This window comes from Microtus pennsylvanicus, chromosome 10 (genome assembly GCF_037038515.1).
Source record: "Microtus pennsylvanicus isolate mMicPen1 chromosome 10, mMicPen1.hap1, whole genome shotgun sequence".
Taxonomy (NCBI): Eukaryota; Metazoa; Chordata; class Mammalia; order Rodentia; family Cricetidae; genus Microtus; species Microtus pennsylvanicus.
The window spans coordinates 30,949,198-30,972,067 of record NC_134588.1 but is presented as its reverse complement, the minus strand read 5'-3'; the positions used below and the strand labels follow the sequence as shown (position 1 = coordinate 30,972,067).

At 51.8% G+C, this 22,870-nt stretch overlaps 1 protein-coding gene and 2 long non-coding RNA genes across 3 annotated transcripts; 1 reads left to right on the top strand and 2 right to left on the bottom strand.

Moving 5' to 3' along the window:
* Positions 1-3,379: 3,379 nt before the first annotated feature.
* Tnnt2 (troponin T2, cardiac type) lies at positions 3,380-10,068 on the bottom strand. Its single transcript, XM_075988076.1, has 11 exons — positions 10,002-10,068; positions 9,704-9,739; positions 8,792-8,825; positions 7,838-7,901; positions 7,498-7,614; positions 6,719-6,796; positions 6,178-6,288; positions 4,790-4,899; positions 4,213-4,303; positions 3,923-3,963; positions 3,380-3,615 (listed from the first exon to the last, which is right to left on the bottom strand). Exons 4-11 carry the CDS (start codon positions 7,889-7,891, stop codon positions 3,570-3,572), a joined length of 648 nt encoding a protein of 215 aa, XP_075844191.1. The 5' UTR covers positions 7,892-7,901; positions 8,792-8,825; positions 9,704-9,739; positions 10,002-10,068; the 3' UTR covers positions 3,380-3,569.
* A 5,115-nt stretch (positions 10,069-15,183) lies between these two features.
* On the bottom strand, positions 15,184-20,032 carry LOC142858608 (uncharacterized). Its single transcript, XR_012912056.1, has 3 exons — positions 19,805-20,032; positions 15,554-15,593; positions 15,184-15,381 (listed from the first exon to the last, which is right to left on the bottom strand). It is a non-coding gene; the product is annotated as an uncharacterized LOC142858608 (long non-coding RNA).
* Positions 20,033-20,260: 228 nt separating this feature from the next.
* Positions 20,261-22,695, top strand: LOC142858351 (uncharacterized). The gene is made up of 3 exons (XR_012912009.1): positions 20,261-20,483; positions 20,741-20,844; positions 22,620-22,695. It is a non-coding gene; the product is annotated as an uncharacterized LOC142858351 (long non-coding RNA).
* The last annotated feature ends 175 nt before the right edge of the window (positions 22,696-22,870 follow it).

Here is a 22,870-nt window from a genome sequence, read left to right as displayed (position 1 = left end):
TGCCTATTGCAGCCTCCAGAAGTCTGGCCAGGGAGAAAACACCCAGGCCGGACAAAACAGTGGTAAGTTGTCTTCGCCAAACCTTGAGCCCCTGAGAGAAACTGATCACATGAGAGCCAGAATAGCAACAGTAGTGGCTAACACTGACGATGCAATTAATCTACAGCTAATACCACCCTAATCGCTACACACACTACTTCAGCCAACCCTCGTATTCACTCCACCTTTAGATAGGGAACTCAGAAACAGAAGCAGCAAGAAATGGCCCAAAGTTCCCAGAGTCGAGCCTTGGCAGAACCAGAATTTGATAAGTTTTAGGTTCAGAGCGTGGGTCTGCAGCTTCAAGAGTTGATCTCAAGGAAAGTGGAGTCCTGGAGACCCCTGTTCTTAGTTGTTCTTAGTGGGCATCATAGAAAGGAGCTTTGCCCAGGACACAAAGTTGAGAGCAAACATAAGGGCACAAGAGCAAATCTGTTGGCAAGATAAAGCAAAGGTGTCTACTTCTTCAATCCAGGGCCATGTGGAGCGTGTGAGTGGACATAGGGCCCTGAAAGCTCCTTAAGATGAGGGGCCAGGAACCCAGAGTAGTGCAAGATTAAAGTTGAGGTGGGAAAAGGTTGTTCTTGGAGGTGTACAAGAAAGATGGGCCTCCAAAGCCACAGAGAAACCCTGTCTCGAAAAACCAAGAAAAAAAAAAAAAAAGAAAGATGGGCAAGTCAAGTGTGCATTGGTCCTACCCGCACCTCCCTGACACCCTCACCAACTCTTAGGTAGTCATGGGGCCCAGCCCATCTTGACCATCCTTGCACCTCCGGTGTTAGACCCAGTTCCATGGTAAACACGAGAGCATTGTGTGGGATGGAGACTTGGGCTCAGGAATCTATCTGGGTGTTTCTGTGTGCATGTCCATGGTCCCTCTGTTCCCTAGGAATACCAGGGATAATGTGGAGGACCACCTGGCCTCAGCACATCCCTTGTCTATAGAACTTAGGAGGGCTCCCTGCCCAGGATCATCCCTTAGGTATGACCCTACACTCTGGCATTCTCTTTTTCTCTCCTCCATGAGTGAGAGAGGACAGGGCCACCTCCTTGGGCTCCACTTATCAAATGCTTCATGACCTAAAAAGACCAGGGACTTCAGCCAGGCTCAGGGACGGATGTTGTTAAGATCTCACTTGGATATAGAATCTAGAAGGATGGAGCTAATAGGAAGAGAAAGCAGAATAGCAAGACAAGGGATGTCAGGTACGTTCTTGAGTTCCACCAGTTAATAATAATGTACGGTGTGTTGTGTGTTTTCTGAGAAAAAGACCTTACCTACTAGACACCTAAAACAAGGCAGTACCAAGCCCTGCCTGCATATGTGATGGTTTCCTACACACACTTAAATTTTGTTTATAATCTAGGCACAGCAAAAGGCTAACAAAGTAAGCCACAATAAAAATAGAGCCATAGTACTAATATGCAATAATAAAAAAGTTATTTGAACATTCCCCCTTCTCTTTTGCCCTGCCCCTACCTATCTTGATACCTTTTTGAGCTACTTGTGTTCATAGTTCTTGGTGAATGAGGGTAACCGAAGGATAACTGTGGACTGGGGTCAGGGCATAGGAACTACTAGAGACAAAAGCTCATGATAAATATCCTCACTACAAAGAAATGGTGAACATTTGTGTTTAAAAAGAAAAATAAATCTTCCCAAGACTCCTGATGACTTTAGGAAAAAAGATATGGTCGGGGGAAGTTCAGAGCAGAACAGGCTGCCTCCTGCTTCTAAGATTTGTAGACTCTCCCAGACACACCTCTCTCCTAACTTCCCCTCTTTCCCACTAGGACTCAGCAGGTACACTTCCCTCTAGAAGCTGCCTGCTTGCTATGGCCCTATCTGCACCTTTCATGCCACTCTGTGACCGGCACAGTGTCCAGCATATAGTCAGAACTCAGGACATAGTTACTGAGGGATGGATGTGATAGGGTTTGAATGTAAAATACAGCCTACACACACACACACACACACACACACACACACACACACACACACACACACACACACTGCCCTGTCCCACATGCATACTGGCTCATGTGTTTGAACCCTTCCTTCTCCAATGGCAATACTGCTTGGGAGGCTGTAGAACCTTTTGGATGTGGGGCCTAACTGGCAGGCATGAGGCCCTGGAGGTGGAACTTGAGGACTATAGGCCCACTCCACCTTCTGTCCAAGCTGCCTGTGCTTCCTGATCCACAAAGATATGAGCAAGCTGCCTTATGCTCTTTCCTGTGGTTTCCCCACCATGATGGACTGTGCCCTCCGTTGTTTAAACTGTGAATAAAAATGAATCCTTCCTTTCTTAAGTTGCGTCTGTCTGGTATTTTTATCACAGCAACAAGAATAGTAACTAACAGAAATGCATGCGTAAGTGAACCCACGACCACAGGCCAAGCCCCTAGGACTGTATTATTGTCATGTCTGTATCACTAATGTCTGTTGCAGGCACATAGCTCAGGATAAATAGGGAGTATGGTATCCAGAAAGCAGGATAAGCGATGTCTATAGGAACAGATTGATCTAACAGTGTACGCTAGAAGACATAAGTTGAGCCCAGATGCTCAGCGCTATGAGAGGTGAATCCACTGTGTCTGGGAGATCACGGGGCAAGTTCTGAGACAGTACCCACGAGGTGTTACTGATGGCAAAGGGAAAACAGGAGAAAAGATTCAAGCAGAGGGAGGCCCAAAGAGGGCCTGGTGGTACAGGAGAACCTGCCTCCTTGGGGGGTTGCCTGAGAGAGCTGTTGAGCAGGTGGCCTCCTATCTCTTATAGATTTCCTGTCCATTTGCTCAGAAACTGTGCTACCATGCTGTCTTCTTAGCTCTGGGATCTTTAAGCCCTAGAAGATATGCAGATCATGGGAAAGGGGAAACCGAGGCACTCAGACTAGCCTAATCCTCTTGGCAGCTCTGACCTGAACAGCTGCCCAATGAAACCATCCTTCCTTCCTTCCTCAAGGGCTCCCTGCCCCTCAGACAGTGGGCTCTTAGTGCCCAGGCCAGGAGGAGAAAGAAAACAGGAACCATCCAAAGAGGCTCCATTGTTCTCCAGCAAATGAGTCACATGGGGAATGCCTCTCCCCGTGTGACAGCCCTCTTCCTGGTGACTCAGAAGCTAAAATCACAAACCCTGTCCACTGCTCGCGCCTCCCTCCTGGGCTCTGAGAATGTATGTGTGTTACAGGCATCAGGTTCTCCCCTGGAGGTGGGTAAAAGCTGTAGGTGGGTCAAAGAAGACAAGACTGGCATAAGTTCCTCCAAGCTGGGCAAATATGAGGGTCTTGATTCCCTGTGACACTTGAGCGAAATGACAGAAATACCATTCTGCGTGTGCAGTGTGCTGGCCTTTTATTCCTAGAGTGGTATGGGCATAGGGGTCAGGAAGAGTACTGGCTTCTAGCTAGTCCAGCTCTCACTCTCAAGACAGGAGTCTGCATTGGGTGCCCAGGAGGACCTGAGCTGAGATGCTCAGGGCAGGAACACAGGCAAGGGTCAGAGCTTTGGCAAGAGCAGTGCTGTCTCTACTTCCAGCGCCCGGTGACTTTGGCCTTCCCACGAGTTTTGGAGCTGCAGGAAAAGCAGAACCCATCAGATGGTGGGGGGCGGGGGCAGTTTCCAATGGGGCAGAGGAGGGGCTAAGGGAGGCTAGGGTTGAGATGAACATCCTGGAGCAGGGATAGAACATAACAACCGCCTTGCTCTTCCCCTCCTCCCCCTACCCCATCCTACCCTGCTCAGGCAAGCAGTGGTTAAGGCTGAAAGAAGAAAGCTGTGAACTGAGGGAGAAGGGGAAGGGCTGGCGTCCCAACCCTCACAGCCGGATGAGAAAGAGGGAGGCAGAACGGGAGATGAAAGAAGGACCTTGGACACTTACACTTTCTGGTTGTCATTGATCCTGTTTCGCAGAACATTGATCTGGAAGAAAAGGGGGGAAGATAAAGGATAAAGTTGGGGCTCATTCAGTGAGGTCTGGGAGAGGGGAGGGGTTCAGTGTAGAAGCAAGGGTGCAAAGGGGGAGGAGGAGAAAACCAGAACACTGCTGGGTACCGGTGAGTGAGTTGAGTGGACTGAAGGGGGACAGGGAAAGGGCCTTGCGGGTCAGCAGTGGTGGAGACCAGATCACACCAGAGCATAGCAGAAGGACGGGCACAGTGAGCAGCTCACTTCATATTTCTGCTGCTTGAATTTCTCCTGCAGGTCGAACTTCTCCGCCTCCAGGTTGTGAATGCTCTGCCATAGCTCTTTGGCCTTCTCTCTGCAGGAGCCACGGGGAGAGTGGAGTGAGGAGCCATAAACCCTACCGTGGGTTTGGCCTTCATCCTGCCCCCCCCCCCCAACCAGCCTACACGGTCCCCCAGCCTGTCTTTGCACATTTAGGTCGGCAGAGGGCGCCTCCAGCCTATGCCATGGGCCTGGCCGTTCTGAAACTGCGTCCCAGCTACTGTGCCCAGGGCCCAGTGACAGAGACCAGGAGTTCTGAGAGTCGCTGGGGTCGTGAAGAAGCACGCCAGGTGCTGCAGAGCATCTAGCTCAATCATCCTTTCTACGAGCTGACTCAGTTCTCTTTCCCTGCCAGCAAAGCTCACACGAGGAGACCGGCCTGCGGAGGCCCTGCACGGCCCTAGTAATGAGCCTTGGGAAATACGTGAGGGAGTAACTCCCCCTGGCGGTTTACATGGAGAAGTACCTTCCACCCCACCCGAGAGAAGAGTGCCAGGGTTCACCCAGCCAGCTGGCCCACCTCAGCTGGTCTTCATTCAGGTGGTCAATGGCCAACACCTTCCTCCTCTCAGCCAGGATCTTCTTCTTCTTCTCTCGCTCAGTCTGCCTCTTCCCACTCTTGCGCTCTGTCTGAGGCGGTGGTGAGCAGGGACACTTGTCTAAAGATGACGCCTCCCTGTCCCCTAACCCTCCCAACACCCTGGGAAGGAGGACCAGGTCTTCAGAACACCAGGTTCCTACCCTCTTGCTCTAGCAACATGACACGCCGTCCCCTTCTAAATTCCCCCGGAGAAACTGAGGTGGGGGCAAGGAGGGGCCTAAGTGCCCTACCAGGCTCTCCCAGACTCCCTCCTCCCACAACTCCTCCTCCAACAAGGTGTGCTCCCCTCCCAGGGAGCACTCTACAGCTAAAGGGTGGAGGAAGAGGACTCGAGGTTTTGTACCCACCTGAGCTTGCTAAACCAGGAAACCATGAGAGAAAGACCCAGAGAGAGAGACCAAGACCGCCACAGAGACATGGAGAGAAGCAAGGTGGGAGACAGGAAGACAGGAAGGACAAAATGATTCGGGGTCTCCGCAGGGGCTCCCTGCCATGCCAAGCACAGGTCTGGGGCTTAGGGAAATAAAATTTTGATAACATTTGCCTGGTGTGGTCACTGTGAGGATAGAGACACGGCAGCAGAGCTGAGGACTTAGGATATCTAAAATAAAATATTCTGATGTCTCCATGCATAAAGAAAACCAGGCCTGGTTGGGCATGGTGGCTCTTGCCTTTAATCCCAGCCCTTGGGAGGCAGAGGTTAAGTGTATCTCTCTCTGTAAGTTTGAGGCCAACCTGGTCTATATAGTGAGTTCCAGGACAGCCAGTACTACACAGTGAAACACTGTCTAAAAAACAAAATAAAACAAAAGATGCAGAAAGAAAGCAAATGAAGCCCCAGTCCTGGGGGGGGGGGGCATCTGGTATGAGTGAGTGTCCACCAGCAAATCACCCCATATCTGTGCAGCACACATTTCCCATGTCAGCTTGTCGCCTCTCTGAAGCTGTGGACAGGCAATACTAGGCCATGTGAGCAAACAGAACCAGATGTTAGTGTAGGCCATGCTGCTATATGGGGCCGAACCGGGTCTTTAACCAGAGCTCTGACTCCAGGACCCAAGATTCTCTGAGTGGCACCCAGTCACCTTGGAGAGCCAGCATGAGGAGGCATATCAGCATTCTAACCTTTGCCACAGCAGACCCATCCTAGTGACATCATGGTCAGGCTGACAGCTAGCTCAGGGGCTAAGCATGGGGAGACCTTAGACTTCAGCCACAGCAGCTGGGAATTTCTTCATGGATCCCATCAAAGGCAGTCTTGAGGATACACTGAGATCTCCTGGTGCCCAACGCTGCTTCCCACCTACCTTCTGGATGTACCCTCCAAAATGCATCATGTTAGACAGAGCTTTCTTCTTCCGGGCCTCATCCTCGGCCTTCCTCCTGTTCTCCTCCTCCTCACGCCGGGCCCTCTCTTCCTGTTTTCAGGGAGAGCAAATGAATACATTAATGGCGAGGGTGGGAAACCAGACTCTGGGATGAAGCTGGTGTTCTTTACCAATGAGACAAGGAGCTTTCTGAGGTACCCTGTGGCACAAGATGGCATACTGAAGTTTACTGAATGGGCGGATGAATTGTTGTGTGAATGAGTTAACGAAGCACTGACTCACATCGGTAAAGTCCCACCATCCTCCCAGGCTGAGAGACCCTCTGTCCCCACCTGGCCTGTCCTAGGGAAGGGATAGGGACTAAAGGGCCTTAAAATCATGGGCACAAGACCCCAGCACATCTGTCCTGTTCATCGATGTGGTGTCAATACTGAGCCAAGGACCTGAGCTTCTGTGATAAAGGCAACCAGAGAGGACACTTGGACTTCAAGGGCTCAGTAACTGGGCTGCGGTCACTCACAGCCAGGCGGTTCTGCCGTTCCTTCTCCCGTTCATTACGAATGCGCTGCTGTTCAGCCCGCTCTGCCCGTCGCTTTTCCTAGAGAGAGAGGTAGAAATGCCTGTGTGTGTCGGTGAGGGGTGTTATCCCCATACAGGAATCGGGAGGTGGCCCTCTTCCACGTGTTTCTGTTCTCGGCCCACTGCAGGGATGCAGATGGAAGTGGCCCATCACGGTGGAAACTCCAGGAGAGCGTCCTGGCTAGGTAAGGAGAGCCTCTTGGAAGCCCATTGGAGACTGTCTCAACTCTGTGGGAAACGCCGCCCAGTGACTTCTCTGTCTCCCTCAAGGACAAAATCCACATTCTGGCTCCAGAGCCAGGCCTGGCAGCTTCTCTGTGCTCAAAGATAAGGGGTTGCTGTGCACAGCTGGGGAAAGCAGGTTGGGTAGAGAAAAACAAGGAATCAAATAATCTCCCCTCTCTGAGTGGAATTCTGGGTATCACCCAGGATTCCGTAGGCTGATCTGTGTGTCCTGTGTTAGGGTGGCAGCTATGCCCAACGGGTAGGAAAGAGGCACAGGGAGAACACAGACATTTGACTGTCATCCCACAGCCAGCGGTGTCCGGTTAGGCCCAGCTAGAGCCAGAACTTATCAGGCTCCTGTTGACAAGGAGTAGCCACACTGATAGGCAGGTGGCAGGGGCCCAGCAGGAGCAGCATCCAACAGGTTGGCAGCTTGAGGCAGGATGAGGCAGCCGGGAAGGAGGGTAGGGTGGACTGTGGAAGTCGGACACCTACGATCCTGTCTTTGAGAGAGATTAGCTCCTCCTCCTCCTTCTTTCTGTTCTCGAAGTGAGCCTCGATCAGCGTCTGCAGCTCGTTTAGGTCCTTCTCCATGCGTTTCCTGTGGATGTCCTGTGGGGAGAGTCTACCTAAGCCTGCCGCACTGTGAACCTGGCGGGCTCAATGCAAAAGTTACTGTCAGGGCTTGGGGCCCCAACCTCAGCCATCCCTGCGCCACCAGGCCAACGGGCTGCCCCAGCCCCAACCCCAGCCCACAAGATCAGGGGCTCTGTGACTCTCATTCCAGCCCTTGTCACCCCCAGGCTGAGCTGCTCTACCAGCAATCACCACTCACATCAAAGTCCACTCTCTCTCCGTCGGGGATCTTGGGTGGCACCAAGTTTGGCATGAAGAGCCTGCTGCAGAGAGGCATGGAGAGTCAGGGATCACCAAAACAGCTGGGGGGTGGGCGACTACGTGATCCTGGAGCCTCCATGATGACGTCAGCACCGACGTCTACCTCACTTGCTTGACCTTTCACAGAGGTTAATCTCATTTTGTCCTCTCACTAAATCCCAGAAGGGGGCAGCACTGACCTCTATTAGGAAAATGGAGGCTTAAAACTACACAGTTGGGAAGCAGAAGAGCTGAGTTTAGATGGTGTCCCTGGGTGAATCTCTGGTCCTTGATTTCTTCATATGCTCTTGGGCCTTCGGGGACTAAAAGGAGCTGCTCGGGAATGCTCAAAACAACACAGAGAATGAACAGAGCCAAGACCCACCCAGGCCACTGGAGGCCATGAGTGTGCTGCAGCGCCATCTGCTGGCAGGATAAGCATTGCCAAGACGGAAACGCTCCGTGTCTCAATGGCCCCATACTGACAATCAAGAGATGTGATTCCCTCTATGGGATGGACCTGCCCCATTCTGCCCGTTCTCAGCTCCCCAAAACTGTCATGCCTAGGTTGGCATGGTTTCACTGCTTGGTTCCCCAAAGTTTGCATCCCTTTTCCCCTAGATCCCACACAGCCGAGAGGGTCATCCTGTGTGACAGGCAGTGTGTCTGTCCAAGGCCACGGCTAGCCCTTCCCTAGTCTGTAGACGAATGAAACTCCAACCATGTTAGTGTGCCTATAACTGGTAATGGAGTGTAGTTTATAGTTCATCTCAATTCTTCCCCTCTGGGGTAGTCTGTGCCTACTGCAGCCCTGCTCAGCCTCACTATACCACACACACTCCTGTCTCTTCGTCAGTCTCCCTAAATGGCCTCTGCCCCCAGGCTCTACCACAGACAGGTGCATCACACTCACCTGGGCTTGGGTTTGGACTCCTCAGCTGGACCATCTGAAGGAGAGAGAAGGAGGTATGGGCTCAGCAAACCTGACTATGCCCAGCTCCACCCTGAGCTGCACACCTTCGGGTCTCTATTTCCCCACCTGCACAGGGTGTCTCTCCCAGCCCTGGTAAATCTGGACTTCCATAATCACCAACAGGCATGAAGGGAGCCTGGAGGGGAGGTCACAGAGGACGGTGGCTGTGTCTACAGGCACACTAGACCTGGAGCCATGGGGCTTTCTCTCCTCTGTTCTGGGCTGGGAAGATTGTTTTTCAGACTCCACAGTCATGCAGGGGCCTGTGGGAAGGTTCCCAGGGGCTCGAAGCCTAGATCGCTTCCCAGGCCTGCCTTAACGTTTTGGGCCCTAGACTTCCTGGTAGCCACGAAGCCAGGGAGCTAGTGGGAATGATTCCAAGACTGGGCTGGCTGTCCCCGCAACCCTCCACCCCAGTATATGAGTGACTACGGTCAACTAACAGACTGCAGCCTGTCCAGGACACAGATGATGACGTCACCATGTCAAGGACATTGAAGATGATGTCACCACAGCATGAACCATCTATGTCCTACAAACACCAGACCTCACTGGCATTGCCTGGGTACCAGGAGCCCGGGGTGTGAATGTGACTTCTGAGTCCACTATCCTGCATGGACCAGGGGGCTACATATTGATTTCCTCTCCTATTTGTCACTAAGGCTATGTCTCCAAGGTAAAGAGGACAAAGGTTCAGAGCCTCCCAGACCCTGTAGGTGCCACCCAGTTCTGCCTTCCAACCCTTTCCTTTGTAACTTCTGGTGGAATCCCCAGGCACAGTCGTCCACAAGGTTACCATGGCAAGTTTCCTCATCATACCCAACTCCTGTGCTGACATCCAGCAGCTCTTACCTTCAGCATCTTTGGCTTCTTCATCCAGGTCAACCTCTAAACAAAACACGAGCAATCAACAGAGGTCCTGTTCTGAGCTCATTTCCCTTGAGAGCATTGCCCATGGCCAGGCATGTTAGCCTTCTCATTTAGTATAGGGTCAACCATGAAAGGCCCTGGATTGATGATCACTGACCAGAAAATGGACTGCTGCATCCCCAGCCCAGCCAGAAGTCCCAGGCACATGAGCTAGAAAGCACCTGGATGACTGACATCTTAAATCACCACCCTAAACCCCCTGTCCCCTCATCTGGCATACCTTCTGCTTTGGTCTCCTCTGTCTCCGCCTCACCCTCAGGCTCAGCCTCGGCCCCACCATCCTCCTCCTCCACTGCCTCCTCTTGCTCTGGAGAGGTGAACCAGACACCATGAACAACCAGGCCCCTCTCTCAGTAGCCAGACAAAACCCCCAGAACAGAGCCTGGGAGGGGTGGAAGAGGGCCAGTAATATCCACGTTCACATGATTCGGGAGCTATGGCCTCAGATGACAGAAGGAACATGGCTTGGTTCCTGGTTACCACCAGAAGTCAGCAAACTAGAGCTCACAGCTACAGCCAGCCCAGGACTACTGTAAGCCAGGGTTCATAGGCACATAACCTCACTCACTACTTCTGAAAGCAAGGGTTCGTAGGCACATAACTTCACTCACTACTTCTGTAAGCAAGGGTTCGTAGGCACATAACCTCACTCATCTATACGCTCATCCATGCCTCAAGCCCACAAGTAAGGAAGGGGAGCAGGGGACTGCGGGGCTGCCAGCTGAAGTGTGCTCCATCTGCTCCTTTGTTTGGAAATCAGAATGGGGTCCTCTCCGCTGTGGACACCTATTTGCCACCAGGAGGCTGCTGGAAAAGTCAGCTATTGGCTGTGGGAACGTGTGAGGGGGTGGGTGCTATGGGGAACACCGGTGATAGAAGACAGAAAGACTCACTGCTGGGGACCAGCTGGGCTGAGGACCTGTCCAGCCTCTTTCTGCCCAGTTTAGAACCTGCTTCCCCTATGACCGCCGTGGTGACATGATTCCCTCACCTTCCCTAACTTTTCACCCTGGAGACTCCACTCAGTGCCTGGCCCTGTAGGACAGTTTCTGACTAAACTGGGGTACCAGGGAAAGTCTGTTGCGAGCCCAGTGACTCCTCAAGTCCATAGACCCTTCCTCCACGTCTAACAGAAACCGAAGCCATGAGGTTGTGTGGGTGGACGAAACACCCAATACTTAAAGAGTTGTGCTACCCAGAGGGTTGCCAGGAATTTCTATTTTCGTCATTTGCTTGGCAGGATGTGGACCCCGCCTCTCCCAGCACTCAGAAGGGACAGACAGATTAGGGAGGCAGGATGCTGTCCAGACCATGACTCGGCTTGGCGAAAGTGTTTGTAACATTCGGTGATGGATAGGCTGAAAAGTGGTGGCCCTAGACAGAGGGAGGAGAAAACACCCCATGACAGACAGAACCATCAGAAGAAAGGGGGCACCTCTGTCCCCTTTCCTAGTACTGGGTCCTCACTGACATCTGGGGTGCTCCTTTCAACCCTGCAGGAGGTTTGCCAATAACATGAGAACAGCGGAAGGTGGCCAGTTATGGGGTCCACCTTGAAGCCACCACGCTAGCACCTCATCCATACACCTAGGCTTCATCGCTCTGTGCCATGTGTCCTTTACTCAGTGATCGGTCACACAGAAGCTCAATAAACAGGTCACACTTGGAGTCTCCCTGGACGTCACTGTGGGAAAGCTGGTCCTAAAATTAAAGCCTTTTCTGTCTCCTTTGCCCTCCTGCTATCCCTGGGAGCAGGCCCAGCCTCACCCCACAGCTCAGCAGCACACAGCTGAAGGCTTACATCATGTCTTCTCTGCTCTGGCTATTTGTAGTCTCCTCCGCTGCTCTTCAGTGACTTTGTCCTTAGAGCCCTAACCCCTTGGCCATTGTGCCTTAGGCGAAACAGGGAAGGTCCCCACATGTAACACCACCATGCATACTGGAGCAGTTGGGGTCCATTCTTGCTGTAAGAATCCCTCTGTGACCACACATGGAGCTAGTGGGACGATAACACAGGCCAGATCCTTCCCAGTGTCCACCCCAGAGAAAAATCAAGAAGGAAAAGAAAGAATGGACAAGGGGTTCTAGGGTCCTGGCCCCTCTGAAGTCATGGACCTTCCCAGGCCAAGCCCAGAGCCCCAGAAGAACAGGAGAGCAGGGAGAGGAACAGGACAGAGAAGGCTGTACCGTCTTCGTCTTCACTCCAGTCTTCCTCTTCTGGGTGCAGGAGGTGGCAGCGGCGAAGGGAGCAAGCGGAACAGGTTAGTGTGCAGCAGAAAGCCTGGCGGCAGCGCAGGCAGCAGCCGGCTCAGAGTTAGGCCTGAACTCTGATTCCCAAGCCAACATTCAAACAATATGGCAGGCTCACTCAGTGACATCCCCAAGCCTCAAGTAAACGGACATAATGACAGTCAGTTCCCAACCACTACTGAGAGCAGAGTGCCTAACGCCAAGGGGAGTCCGGCACCTGAAAGCATTCAGCCCCAGCCTGCTTCGAGGCTACCGGCCCTGGCTTCTCTATCAGAAGATAGTGGACCCCAGTATCAGGAAAAAACTCACTTCTCCTCCAACTTCTCTTATATTCCTGCCTTGAGTGAGTTTTGGGACTACCCCGCAAAACACCTACAGACTCCCAGAATCACATCTCGGACTGCCATACTAGGAGCCAGACCAAGGGAACTGGCTTGGCCTGTTGGAAGGCATGGGCTCGCATTCTGAGGAGACTGCCTGTTTCCCCACTGTTTTCAATGCAAATCTCTACTTAAGGAAGACTTTAGGAAGCCAGCGGTGGTGGCACACACTTTTAATCCCAGCAGGTGGATCTTTGTGAAGTTTAAGGCCAGCCTGGTCCACAGAACTAGTTCTAGAACAGTCAAAGTTACACAGAGGAAACCCTATCTCAAAAATAAAAAAAAAAAAAAGATAAGGGGTGGGGGTAGGGAGGAAGACCTCAACAGCAGCAGAAAGATGCTTTCCCTAGAACAAAGGCCCTCAGCACTGTCTGCCCTGTAGGTTTCAGCCATTCTGAGCCAGAGACAGCGCCTTGGACCATTCGGGACAAGGGAGGTAGATGCAGCTATGGCAAGAACTCGTTCCACCAAGCCTGCTGTGTGTAATAGCCAGGCTGAAGGTCCCAAATCTGGCTGAAGTCTGTTTCCCAAGGCCTACTAGCCAGAACCTGCTGTCAACAGGAGATTCCTCCAAAGCTAAGGAATCCCCCAGCCGACGGTGTCCCTCCTATGCAGGAAGTTGGAAGAAGCTGGGCTCTTGATTCAAAATATGGTTTTTGAAGTTGAACATGGTGACTCACAGCTCATGCCTGTAATCCCAGTACTGAAGCTGAGGCAGGAGGATTGCCACAGCTTGAGACCAGTCTGAACTCCAAAAACAAAAACAAACAAAAAGCCTTGGTTTGGAGATTTGGTTCAGTAGTAGAATGCTAGCTGAGAGACTTTTCTAATGGTCCCTAAAAATTGAAAATGGCATTTCCTGCTCCTGGCATTTGGCTACACGACCCAGAACAGACTTAAAGGAGCAAGAGGCTCCTCATTTTTCCCAGAAATCCTGAGGCGCAGGGGAGGTGCGGCTCCCAAGATCATCAGAGATCCTTTCCATACATGGCATGAGTTAGCCAAACCACTGCAATCCAGGCTTCAGCCTGCCTGTGGGGTGGAAAACAGGAGCCACAGGGTCATTCTGGGCCTTCCAGGAGGAAGGACAGAGAGAGCGCTTCCAGAGATAGCAGAGTCCAAGCCAAGGAGGGTGACATGTCACCATATCCAAGAGGAGGGGACAGCAAGATGGACCTTTGCCAGGTTGTAAGAAAGCTTCATGCCCATAGAGAATGTCCCAGGTAATGAAGCAAAATCAGATTCACGTGAAAAAAACAATCGCTGGGATGGGTTTTGGTTTGTCCGTGGCATTATGGTTGTGTCTGTTTATTTAGTGGTTTAGTTTGTCTAACTTTTAGTTTAACTTTTCATGTATGTGGACGTTTCGCCTGCATGTATGTCTGTATGCTACTTGTATGTATGGTGCCCACAGAGGTCAGAAGAGGGTGTCAGATACCCTGAAACTGGAGTTGCACACGGTTGTGGACCACCATGAGGGTAGCAGGTATTGAATCTGGGTCCTCTGGGAGAACAGCCAGTGCTCTTAAAAGTTGAGCCATCTCTCCACGTCTCGAGATATATGTGGAATTAGTAAGGTATGTATCTGGGAATGGTTTGGGGTGCCTCTTCAGACCGGCCAGGACCAGCTGGAGTAGAGACGACTATTGGCCACACTTTTTTTTTTAATTTATTTATTTTGGGGGAGCCTAGGCAGTTTGGCCACACGTTTTTGATTGCAGAGGCTAGGTGATGAGACTGTGGGGCTCATTATTCTTTTCTTGTTGTCTATATACATGTCAAAGTTTTCATGGTAAGAAAATATGCTGTATACACACCACACACATGAAAATATATGTATATTTGAATATATATATGAATATATATATATATATATATATATATATATATATATATATATATGCAAAAGTGATTACTCGGGCCATCTCTGCTCAGTTAGGAGTTCAGGGCAAAGAAAGACAAACTGTTTCCCCAGAAGCACTGGCCTCCCAAAACTCCTCTCTTACTCCCCATGTGCCTCAGGTACATACCTTCTACAGCTTCTGTTCAGAAGAGACCAGGGCAAAAGAGAAGAGAAAAGAGACGGGTCAGTTTCCAGCCGGACTGTCCTCCATCAGTGTGGGCATCCCCACGATCACTTACCTTCCTGTTCCCTGGGAATAAAAGAAGACACTGTCAAAACTGGTGTACACACTACACACTACACACACATATACATGCACACACACATACACGCATGTGCACACACACGCACACACAACGACCTTTCCATGAAGCCAACCAGCCCCCTTTCCCACTTCTTTCTTCTGCAAATAGCATTCCACCTTCCGGCTCCCTCTGCAAAGGCCTCCAGCAGCCTGACCCACCCTTCTTAGCCTGCACTATCTGCCACTGTCCCCAGCAAACATCTAAGTCAACAAGTATCTTCAGTGTTCTTCCCCCTTCCGCCTCTCACCTCACCTGAGATTCTCCCAGACAGTGCCCTTTTCAGAAAACCCTTTCTCCAATTCCTTCTACAAATGCGGCCAGGGGAAGCCTCCCTTCTCCACGCAGCTGCCTCTGCCCATCCCTGCACCCACTCTCGCTCTTCCCCGAGCTCCTGCACAACATCTGCACCATACATCTCTTTATCAAGTCCTCCTGTGGTTTGTATCTCAGCAGCCCAAAGGGAAAGGCAGGTCTGTGCTAGTCAAGGTGACCTCCCTGGTGACATCTCTACTCAGAATGCTTGTCAGATTGCCTGACTGTACCTCACCTTTGGCATCCCCAGGGCAGGCCTGTAGACAAGGCACTGTGAGGGACTAGGGATAATGCTGGGCCTGGGACAGGAGGCGGGCCACCATTTCTGTGGCCTCAGGGAGAGCTGTTGAACTGTTAGCAGTGTCAACAGCCCCAGCTTCTCAGCTTCCCTCCTGGTCCTCAAACTGAGTCCTGTTTTCCTAAAGTCCCCAGTCTGAGGTTGCCTGGGATCTGCTAATCAGAAATGGGAAGGAAGGGAAGGAATCCCAACTCCAAGTCCTGGAAACAGGCACAGCCACTCCCACCAGGATGCGAGGGTAGGAGGGGACCCCATGCAAGGCAGAATGCACCCAATATGGGCATGAGGGGACCCCATGCAAGGCAGAATGCTCCTGATACTTACTCCTCGTACTCCTCCACCACCTCCTCCGCGTCAGACATGGCTTCAGAAAGAGAAAAACATCATTGCGAGTAGGAAGAGAAAGGTGGGGCTGCCTTCTGCAAGAGCCCTCTGCACCTAGCTAGAGAGGACTCAAAGAAGCCTGGGGATGAATTCACTGTGTGACCCACAGAGCAAAGTCAATTTCTCCCTCTGCAAGAAGGCAACCATGACACCTGAATCGCAGCAGGGCAGCTAACTGGTGTTCACCCATTCTCTGCCCCCTGAGCATGCCACCCTGGATTTCTTAGGTTCCTATCTGTAACTCTCAAAGAAATATTAGCTGTGTTTCTCCACATCTCAGGCGAGCACAGCCCTAGTGACCAGCATTCTCTTCCTGTTCTCACTGTACGTTCCATCCTGACAAGCTCCCCTGGGATGCTGGTGACACCATCACGAATAGCACATTTTCCCGTTAGTGCTTGAGAAAGGCAGCTGTGATGGTCACATGCTGTATGGCTCCATTTACAACTTCTTGACGTGGCAAGATTGTAAATATGGAGAATAAGTCACCAAGGCTCATGTAGAGGGCAGGAGAGAAGTGGAAATGGTAATAAAAATGTGCACAAGGGACCCTTTTTGGCCTTTTAAAAATGACATATTTATTGATGCGTGTGCACACAGTGTCATAGGGCATGTGTGGAGATCAGAGAACAGCTGGTCTTCTTCTTCCCCATCTGGGTCCCAGGCATGGAACTCGGGTTGTCAGGCTTGATGGCAAGTGCTTCTACCACCGAACCATCTCACAGGTCCCTTGTGGGTCTTGACTAGAGGGATGAATGCATGAACACACCCAGGTTAGGACTGTGTAGGACACACCCCAAACAAAAGCACAGTGAAGCTGGGGCGGCCTGAGTGTGAGCCTGGATGGACCGGATCTGTGTTTACATGTGAGTCATGATATTGCATTCTATAGTTTTGTAAATGTGTTGTCTGGGAAATGTGGACAAATGGACACAGGAAACCTTTTCTGTTTCCTTTTTTTTACTTATTTTATTTTTTATTGACTGTGTCTGTGTGTGCTTGCGCATTTAAGTGCAGGTGCCCATGGTGTTCAGAAGAGGAATTAGGATCCTCTTCTGATCCTAATTTGAGTTTGAGTTACAGGTGATTGTGAGCCACCTGGCATAAATGCTAGAACCCACCTGGACCCTCAAAAATGTGCTCTTAACTGCTGGGCCATCTCTCCAGCCCTTTGGCAGTATTTCTTAGATGTGCGTATTAATCCACCCAATCTCAATAAAGATCCCAGCTTTACAGCATCCCTGGGAGACTTGGCTGAGCTATTCCTGCAACTGTGGCAGGGACAGCCCTGGGTTCAGGCTCTTATCTGTTTACTGAGATGTTGATGTGTTTGTAGCACAGTTGAACCTTGGTTCTTTCTGAATGATGGAAGGAGTACAGACATCCCAGCTAAGGGACCCTATGAGGACCCCGTGAATATTAATGAGTAGATGCCCAGGCATGACCAGGTGTGATTATGTGCTCTCATAATTATAAAATGCCACGGGGAGAGGTGGAAGAGCAAGGCTTCAGTATGAGAGTCATCTGGTGACCTTGAGTATGACCTTCGAAAGGTCATTTCATTTTCCTACACCATAATTCCCTTTGGGAAATTTCTCCTCCCCTGCGGTGTATGCAATAGAATGAACCGATTAGAGACAGTGTGAAGTATCTGGGCTGAGAACAAACTCAACCTGTATTATTATGACCCAGCTCCTGGAGGCACATTAGTGCCTAACCCAGAGACACCGTCAGGTTGCCTGAAATGTGAGCAATGCTCCCTGTTGTTTGCAATATAACCTTCCCGACACTGGAGTTAGAAGGGAGAAGGACCACACAATGCGGTGGCCTCAGGAGCGACAGGAACATGCTGATTGGCAGGACCACACCACATGGTGCTTCCTGCCCACCATGAATCCACCCCCTGCAGCCTGATCCATGTTGCCAGTGTAAAGGGTGGGACATGAATGGTCTCATCCCTGCCTTCTCCAGCCTTCCCTCTATATCCCAATGCAGGGAAGAGTGCCGAGACCCAACCCAAGCTCACATCTATGGGCAGCCATGAAAGGCGAGGTGCTGCTGAATTGAGCTGATGGTCAGGCCAAAGCCACCCTCGAGACTGGGTCGTTTCTGGGAAGCCGGCACTGGCCAGATATTCTGAGCAGAGTCTGTATCAGACTCAGAACTCACTGCAACTTGGGATTGGTCCGGGCCTGCTTGGTTGGGGACAAGTGCACAAGTCCCAGGTCTGCTCCCTCTGCAGGCGTAGGACAGACAGTTGTGGGGTGGGGCCCGGCTCAAGTGGAAATCTGGACAGCAGCCCTGTGCAGCATGTCACCCCACTCCGCCATATGATAGTGGAAAAGGGATGTCAAAAGTGTAAGGTGTCTCAACAAGTGGGGTGGTATTCTACTCAGAGGAGACTTGAACACCAGACACCCTCCACCTGGATCTCAGGATGAGATCCTGAGCCCAGAAGTCTGGTAGTAGACCCACCTTGTCCAAACCTCAGGGGAGTAGTCAGAACTTGTGAGGAGCCTGGGGGTGTCGAGGTGATAGGGAGAGTTCTTTGGGGGAGGTGTGTGGCTACCCCAAAGGCTTATCATTGCCAACTTCTCTCCTGCCCTCACACCAGCTTAGAACCACTGGGCATCTTGCAAAGATCAGAGAAGGTAGCAGCAACTTGGATTCCCCCCCCACCTTGCCCCCAGGAACACCATCTAGCTCCCAAAACAGAGCACAGACCACAGATTGCAGAGTCTGGGGGATGTTTTCAGGCAAGGGGCACACCTAAGTCAGGTAGACTAGGGAAAAGAGGGGGGAGACTGAGCCTGAGGGCTACAGAATGAGAGGAGATAGGGAAGCTGGAGGGATGGATGTGAGTATGTCCCAAGAATCCTACCCTCCTCCAGCTTCTTACCATCTGTCAGGGGTCACCTTTCACGGGTAATAAAGTAAAACAACAGAAGCCAAAAGAGGACTCTCTTTGGGGATCAAAAGATCTGAGTTTTAAACCCAGCTTTTACTGTGCATCCTTATACAAGTCCCTAAATGTCTCTGAACCTTTCATTAATCTACCTATGAAATAGATCAGCTTCAGATTTTAGCCTTGCAGTTTCTGAGGAGCGTAGGCTCTGTCCTTTGGTCCTTGTCCAAAGCATTGAACTGGGGATCTTCCTAAAGCTACAGCTGTTAGCCCGGGACACTAGCTGAAGAATCAGCAGAGGGTGAAACTTGATCCCCTCCGATTTTTCTGCCCAGAGGAGGAGGACCTGTCCTGTGAGAAGAGGGTCAGAGGAGGAATTCTGGAGGTCAGGTGGCTTCCCAGCTGAACTCCCTGTGGAATGTGCTGGACATTTCTTAGCCTCCAAGCAATTACCTCCCAAACAATCCTTCACTGCACCCAGAAGTCAGAAAGCCTGCCTACGACGCAAAGGCACAGAACCCTAAGGACAAGTTGGGATGGGGCAAGGGTCACAATGGAAGGGGCACAGCGGGTCCCAGGAATACCCTTCCAATGTTGACAAGCTTAGCTCCCCTCTTCTGGGAAAGGGATCAGGACTCATCACACACACCCCATGCTAGGCACCCTTGGGTTCCTCCAGGAGTGGACTCACACCCAGTCCCTGATGCCCAGTGGATATAGAGCATCCGCTTGGAGAAACCCCATCAGGCCTACATGTCCCTGGACGTTTGACCTTTCTCAGGGCTTCCAGGGCAGCATCTTTGTTCCTGGGCATGACATCTGAGTCACCAGGATTCATTGGTAAATATAGCCATGGTCTTACCCTGTTCTCTGGGCCTCTAGAAAAAAAGATTCAGGTGGCCCTTAACCTAGAGTCAAGGAGACAGACTGAACAATCTGGGGATCCCTGATGGTTAGGTTAGGGTTCTGTTGTATTTAGTGACCCAACAATGATCTAGGCCGCTCTACTTATGAAAAAAAAATAAGATCTGGGGAGGGAAAGCAATCTACTCAAAACTTCAAAACCACACGCTATCTTTCGTGGTCGATGAGGACCTCCCACTCACTTCCCATCGAGGATGCAGGCTCTCCCACTCCACAGCACTCTGGTTGGAGTCTGTCCTGGAAACAGCGCCGTGGATTCCCATCAGCCCTGTGACCACTCAGAATGGACACAAGCACAGACCAGGGGAAAGTGCCAAATCCACCTGCCTCTGCCCTCTCCCAGGGGCTCCCCCTGGTCTTACCTCTGAACAGGGACTGCACACGGGTCCTGAGGTGTCTGCTTAGCCTCGGCAGGGACTGGCCGAGGGCAGGGCATGGAGAGGGCTTTAAGCAGGCATGTGGGCTGGGGCCTTGAGAGCCAAGCCCTGCGGTGGGAGGAATGTGCAGCAGGAGATGGGGGGGACGACACAATGGGGGGGGGTGTTGGCTGCTATTTTGGCAGGTGCCAGGCACAGGGCTAAAGGAACAAGTACCCCACGCCATATAAGCTCATGTGGTCCTGCAGCTGCCCACATAAGCTATTTAAAACCAGAGCAGATATGCTGGGAACACAAACCAGCTGTCCCTCTTGAGAATTCTGATAAAGCAGATGCCAAAGCCCAGGCCCAGAGGGGGGGAGGGCTGGGAGCAGGGTTGGGGTGGATGTCAACCTCAGAGACACCTCAAGAGCCTCTTGGCGGGTTCTGGGGAGCAGAAGACAAGAGCTGGGGGAAAGGCATCTTCTGGGCTGCTAGCTTCTGCTGCTGCTGAACCAAGTGGCTTCAGGCAGATGGCAGGCTCTCAGGCCTTGGGAAGAGCACGCAGAAAGTCGTCTCCATGAGCCCCGAGCCACACACCATGTCCTCCTCACAAGAGTGGTCTCCAAAGCCAGAGGAGGCTGAGCACCAGAATGACAAGTCTCCATAGTATGGCAACAGGAGTGTGAGTAGGGAACAGAGGATCATTGGGTTTCCTCTCAGGGTTAGAGACGGGGGTCATGGTGAGCAACTTTGTCCGGCTTGTCCGCTAGATCAGAAGGTCCATAAGATCAGGACCCAGCTTTTGCTGTAGCTTGAATGTTGAAGGCCACCAGCCCACAGGGACAACAGGTATGGTGGGGATCAGGTGTGAAAGAACTGAAAGAAACTAAGTTGGGAGGCAACTGAGTCTCCCCACAGTCTACCTCCTTCCACCCCCAGCCTTCTCAGCAGGCCCTACAGAAGCCAAAGAAGGAATACTTCCATGGACCAGGCCCAGCTTCCCAGGTGCCCCAATCCCTGAGATCCCTGACCCTCCAGACATGGTTAGTGACTCATTCTCTTGCTCTCCACACCGGGCTCGCCCAGCCTCTGCCCTTCTCCTCTCTCCTGACCGTGTGCCCAGCCTCTCCTTTAGCTCCACCACTTAAGAGGGACAGGGCTGCCTCTGTGTGAAAGTCTTTGTGAGGACCCTCTGTATAGAAATGCCCACCTTACTAGCCAACTTACCCATTATTCAGCTGACACAGTTCCCTTCCCGTGGTCCCAAGCAGTCTCTGAGCCCAGTGACTTTGATCCCTGGCTCCAGGCTTATCCTGAGCCATGTGCATCTCCGTGTTGCCAGCAGGTCAGCAACAGGACCAGCTAGAGCCACAGGCCTAGGGGCAGCATCCCAGGAAAGGGAGGGCTCAGGAAAGCTGCGGGGGGGGGGGGGCTTGGAAAAGGCAGAGGGAGGGGGAATACTGAGAGGGATAATGAGACAGAGCCAGGCTGACCTCATAAAGAGCATGGCAGCCAGCTCTCCCCTCCCATTTAAGCTCACCAAGCCCCATATTGCCTTGTATCTCAGTCTAGAATCTCCTGGAATTTAGGAGTTGCTTTTCCTAAGCCCTCCCTGAACTTAAACTACTTTCCAAGAAAGCTGACAGATAACCTTTCAGACAGGCCATAGCCAGTCTTCATGGATGCCTGAGAGAGGGACCTGGGCATCAGCGCACACAGAGCATCCTTCTGGAAAACCAGTGGGTTCTTCATATCTGGGGTCCCTAGCTGTGGGGCGTCAGCCCAACAGTCACTGCGTAGCAGCCACACTGGTGTATAACGGGGCGGCTCCAGAAGCAACTTACAAGTAATTGTAGTGACCAGATTAGAGGAAACAGCAAATGGGCAGAATGTCAGAAATGCGGTGACAAAGCATGTGGGCCAGTGCATGCTGGGGCACAAATCCGAGGGCCATGCCCAGGCATTGCAGCAGCAGAGCAGAGAGGTGGACTTACCTGTAGGGGGCACTCAGATGTCACCTCAGACACACACACACACACACACGCACATGCATGCACACACATCACTCAGATGTCACCTCTCACAGGCACACACACACCACTCAGATGTCACCTCACACGCACAGATGTCACCACAGACACACACACACACATCACTCAGATGTCACCTCACACACACATATACCATACACGCACACAAACGCACATGCATGCACACACATCACTCAGATGTCACCTCACACACGCGCACACACACACACACATGCACATGCATGCACACACACCACTCAGATGTCACCTCACACGCACAGATGTCACCACAGACACACACCCACACAACCCTAATTCTAGCCATCTCCACACCCTTGTTCATCAGCTCCTTCCAGAGCAAAGCCAGTGGCAGAAGGAGCTGAGGGGTGGAGCTGCTGCCACACGCTCCCCAGCAGCCTGCTCACAATGGGCAAACCAAAGAGGGGATTCAGGCAGAGGCCATACCACTTTGAGCCTGCATCTGATGAACATCCCTTCCACTGTCTGAGGGAAGCACCCATGAGCCTCTCCTAAGAGTCTGTAGGACAGCTCGGCCAGCTACAAAAAGTTCACCTGCCAAGGCACTACCCAAAATTTGCAACATGAGCATCCCAAAGCCATGTGAGGTCACCTGCTTGAACTCTTGGGATTCAGAGAGGGGAGGAGCATGAGGTCATAGTTAGGGTGCCCAGCAGAACCAGAGAAGTTACAGCAGTTGCTCCCACTGTCCAGGTGACACACAGTCACCACCTCTTCTTGCCCAGATTTCCAACAACTTTCAATTGCAGATCAAGTCCTTGGCAGGATGTACAAGGTGTTCCAGGCAGGTCTTCAGGGTGTCTTCAGGGTCATCCCCCTGCCCCTTCCCTGGCCCAGCAAAAGTGTGAGACCAGCTGCAGGCAACTCACAGAGGTAAGCAAGCTCTGGGTACTCATAAATGAGCACAGACAGGATCTGAGGGTCTCTGTCCTCTGGACTGTAGGACCCAAGCCATAAAAACAAGTGGGACTGGCTGCCTCTGCCCCATGAACTAGGGGAG

Bases quoted from the DNA above. Each gene is read 5' to 3' on its own strand.
- Tnnt2 (XM_075988076.1), bottom strand. From the start codon at position 7,891: ATGCCAAACTTGGTGCCACCCAAGATCCCCGACGGAGAGAGAGTGGAC. The intron at 6,797-7,497 runs GTAGGTGTCCGA...CTCTCTCTCTAG, and splicing joins TCTCTCTCAAAGACAGGATC to GAAAAGCGACGGGCAGAGCG. The intron at 4,900-6,177 runs GTAGGTGGGAAG...CCACCGCCTCAG, and splicing joins TTGGAGGGTACATCCAGAAG to ACAGAGCGCAAGAGTGGGAA.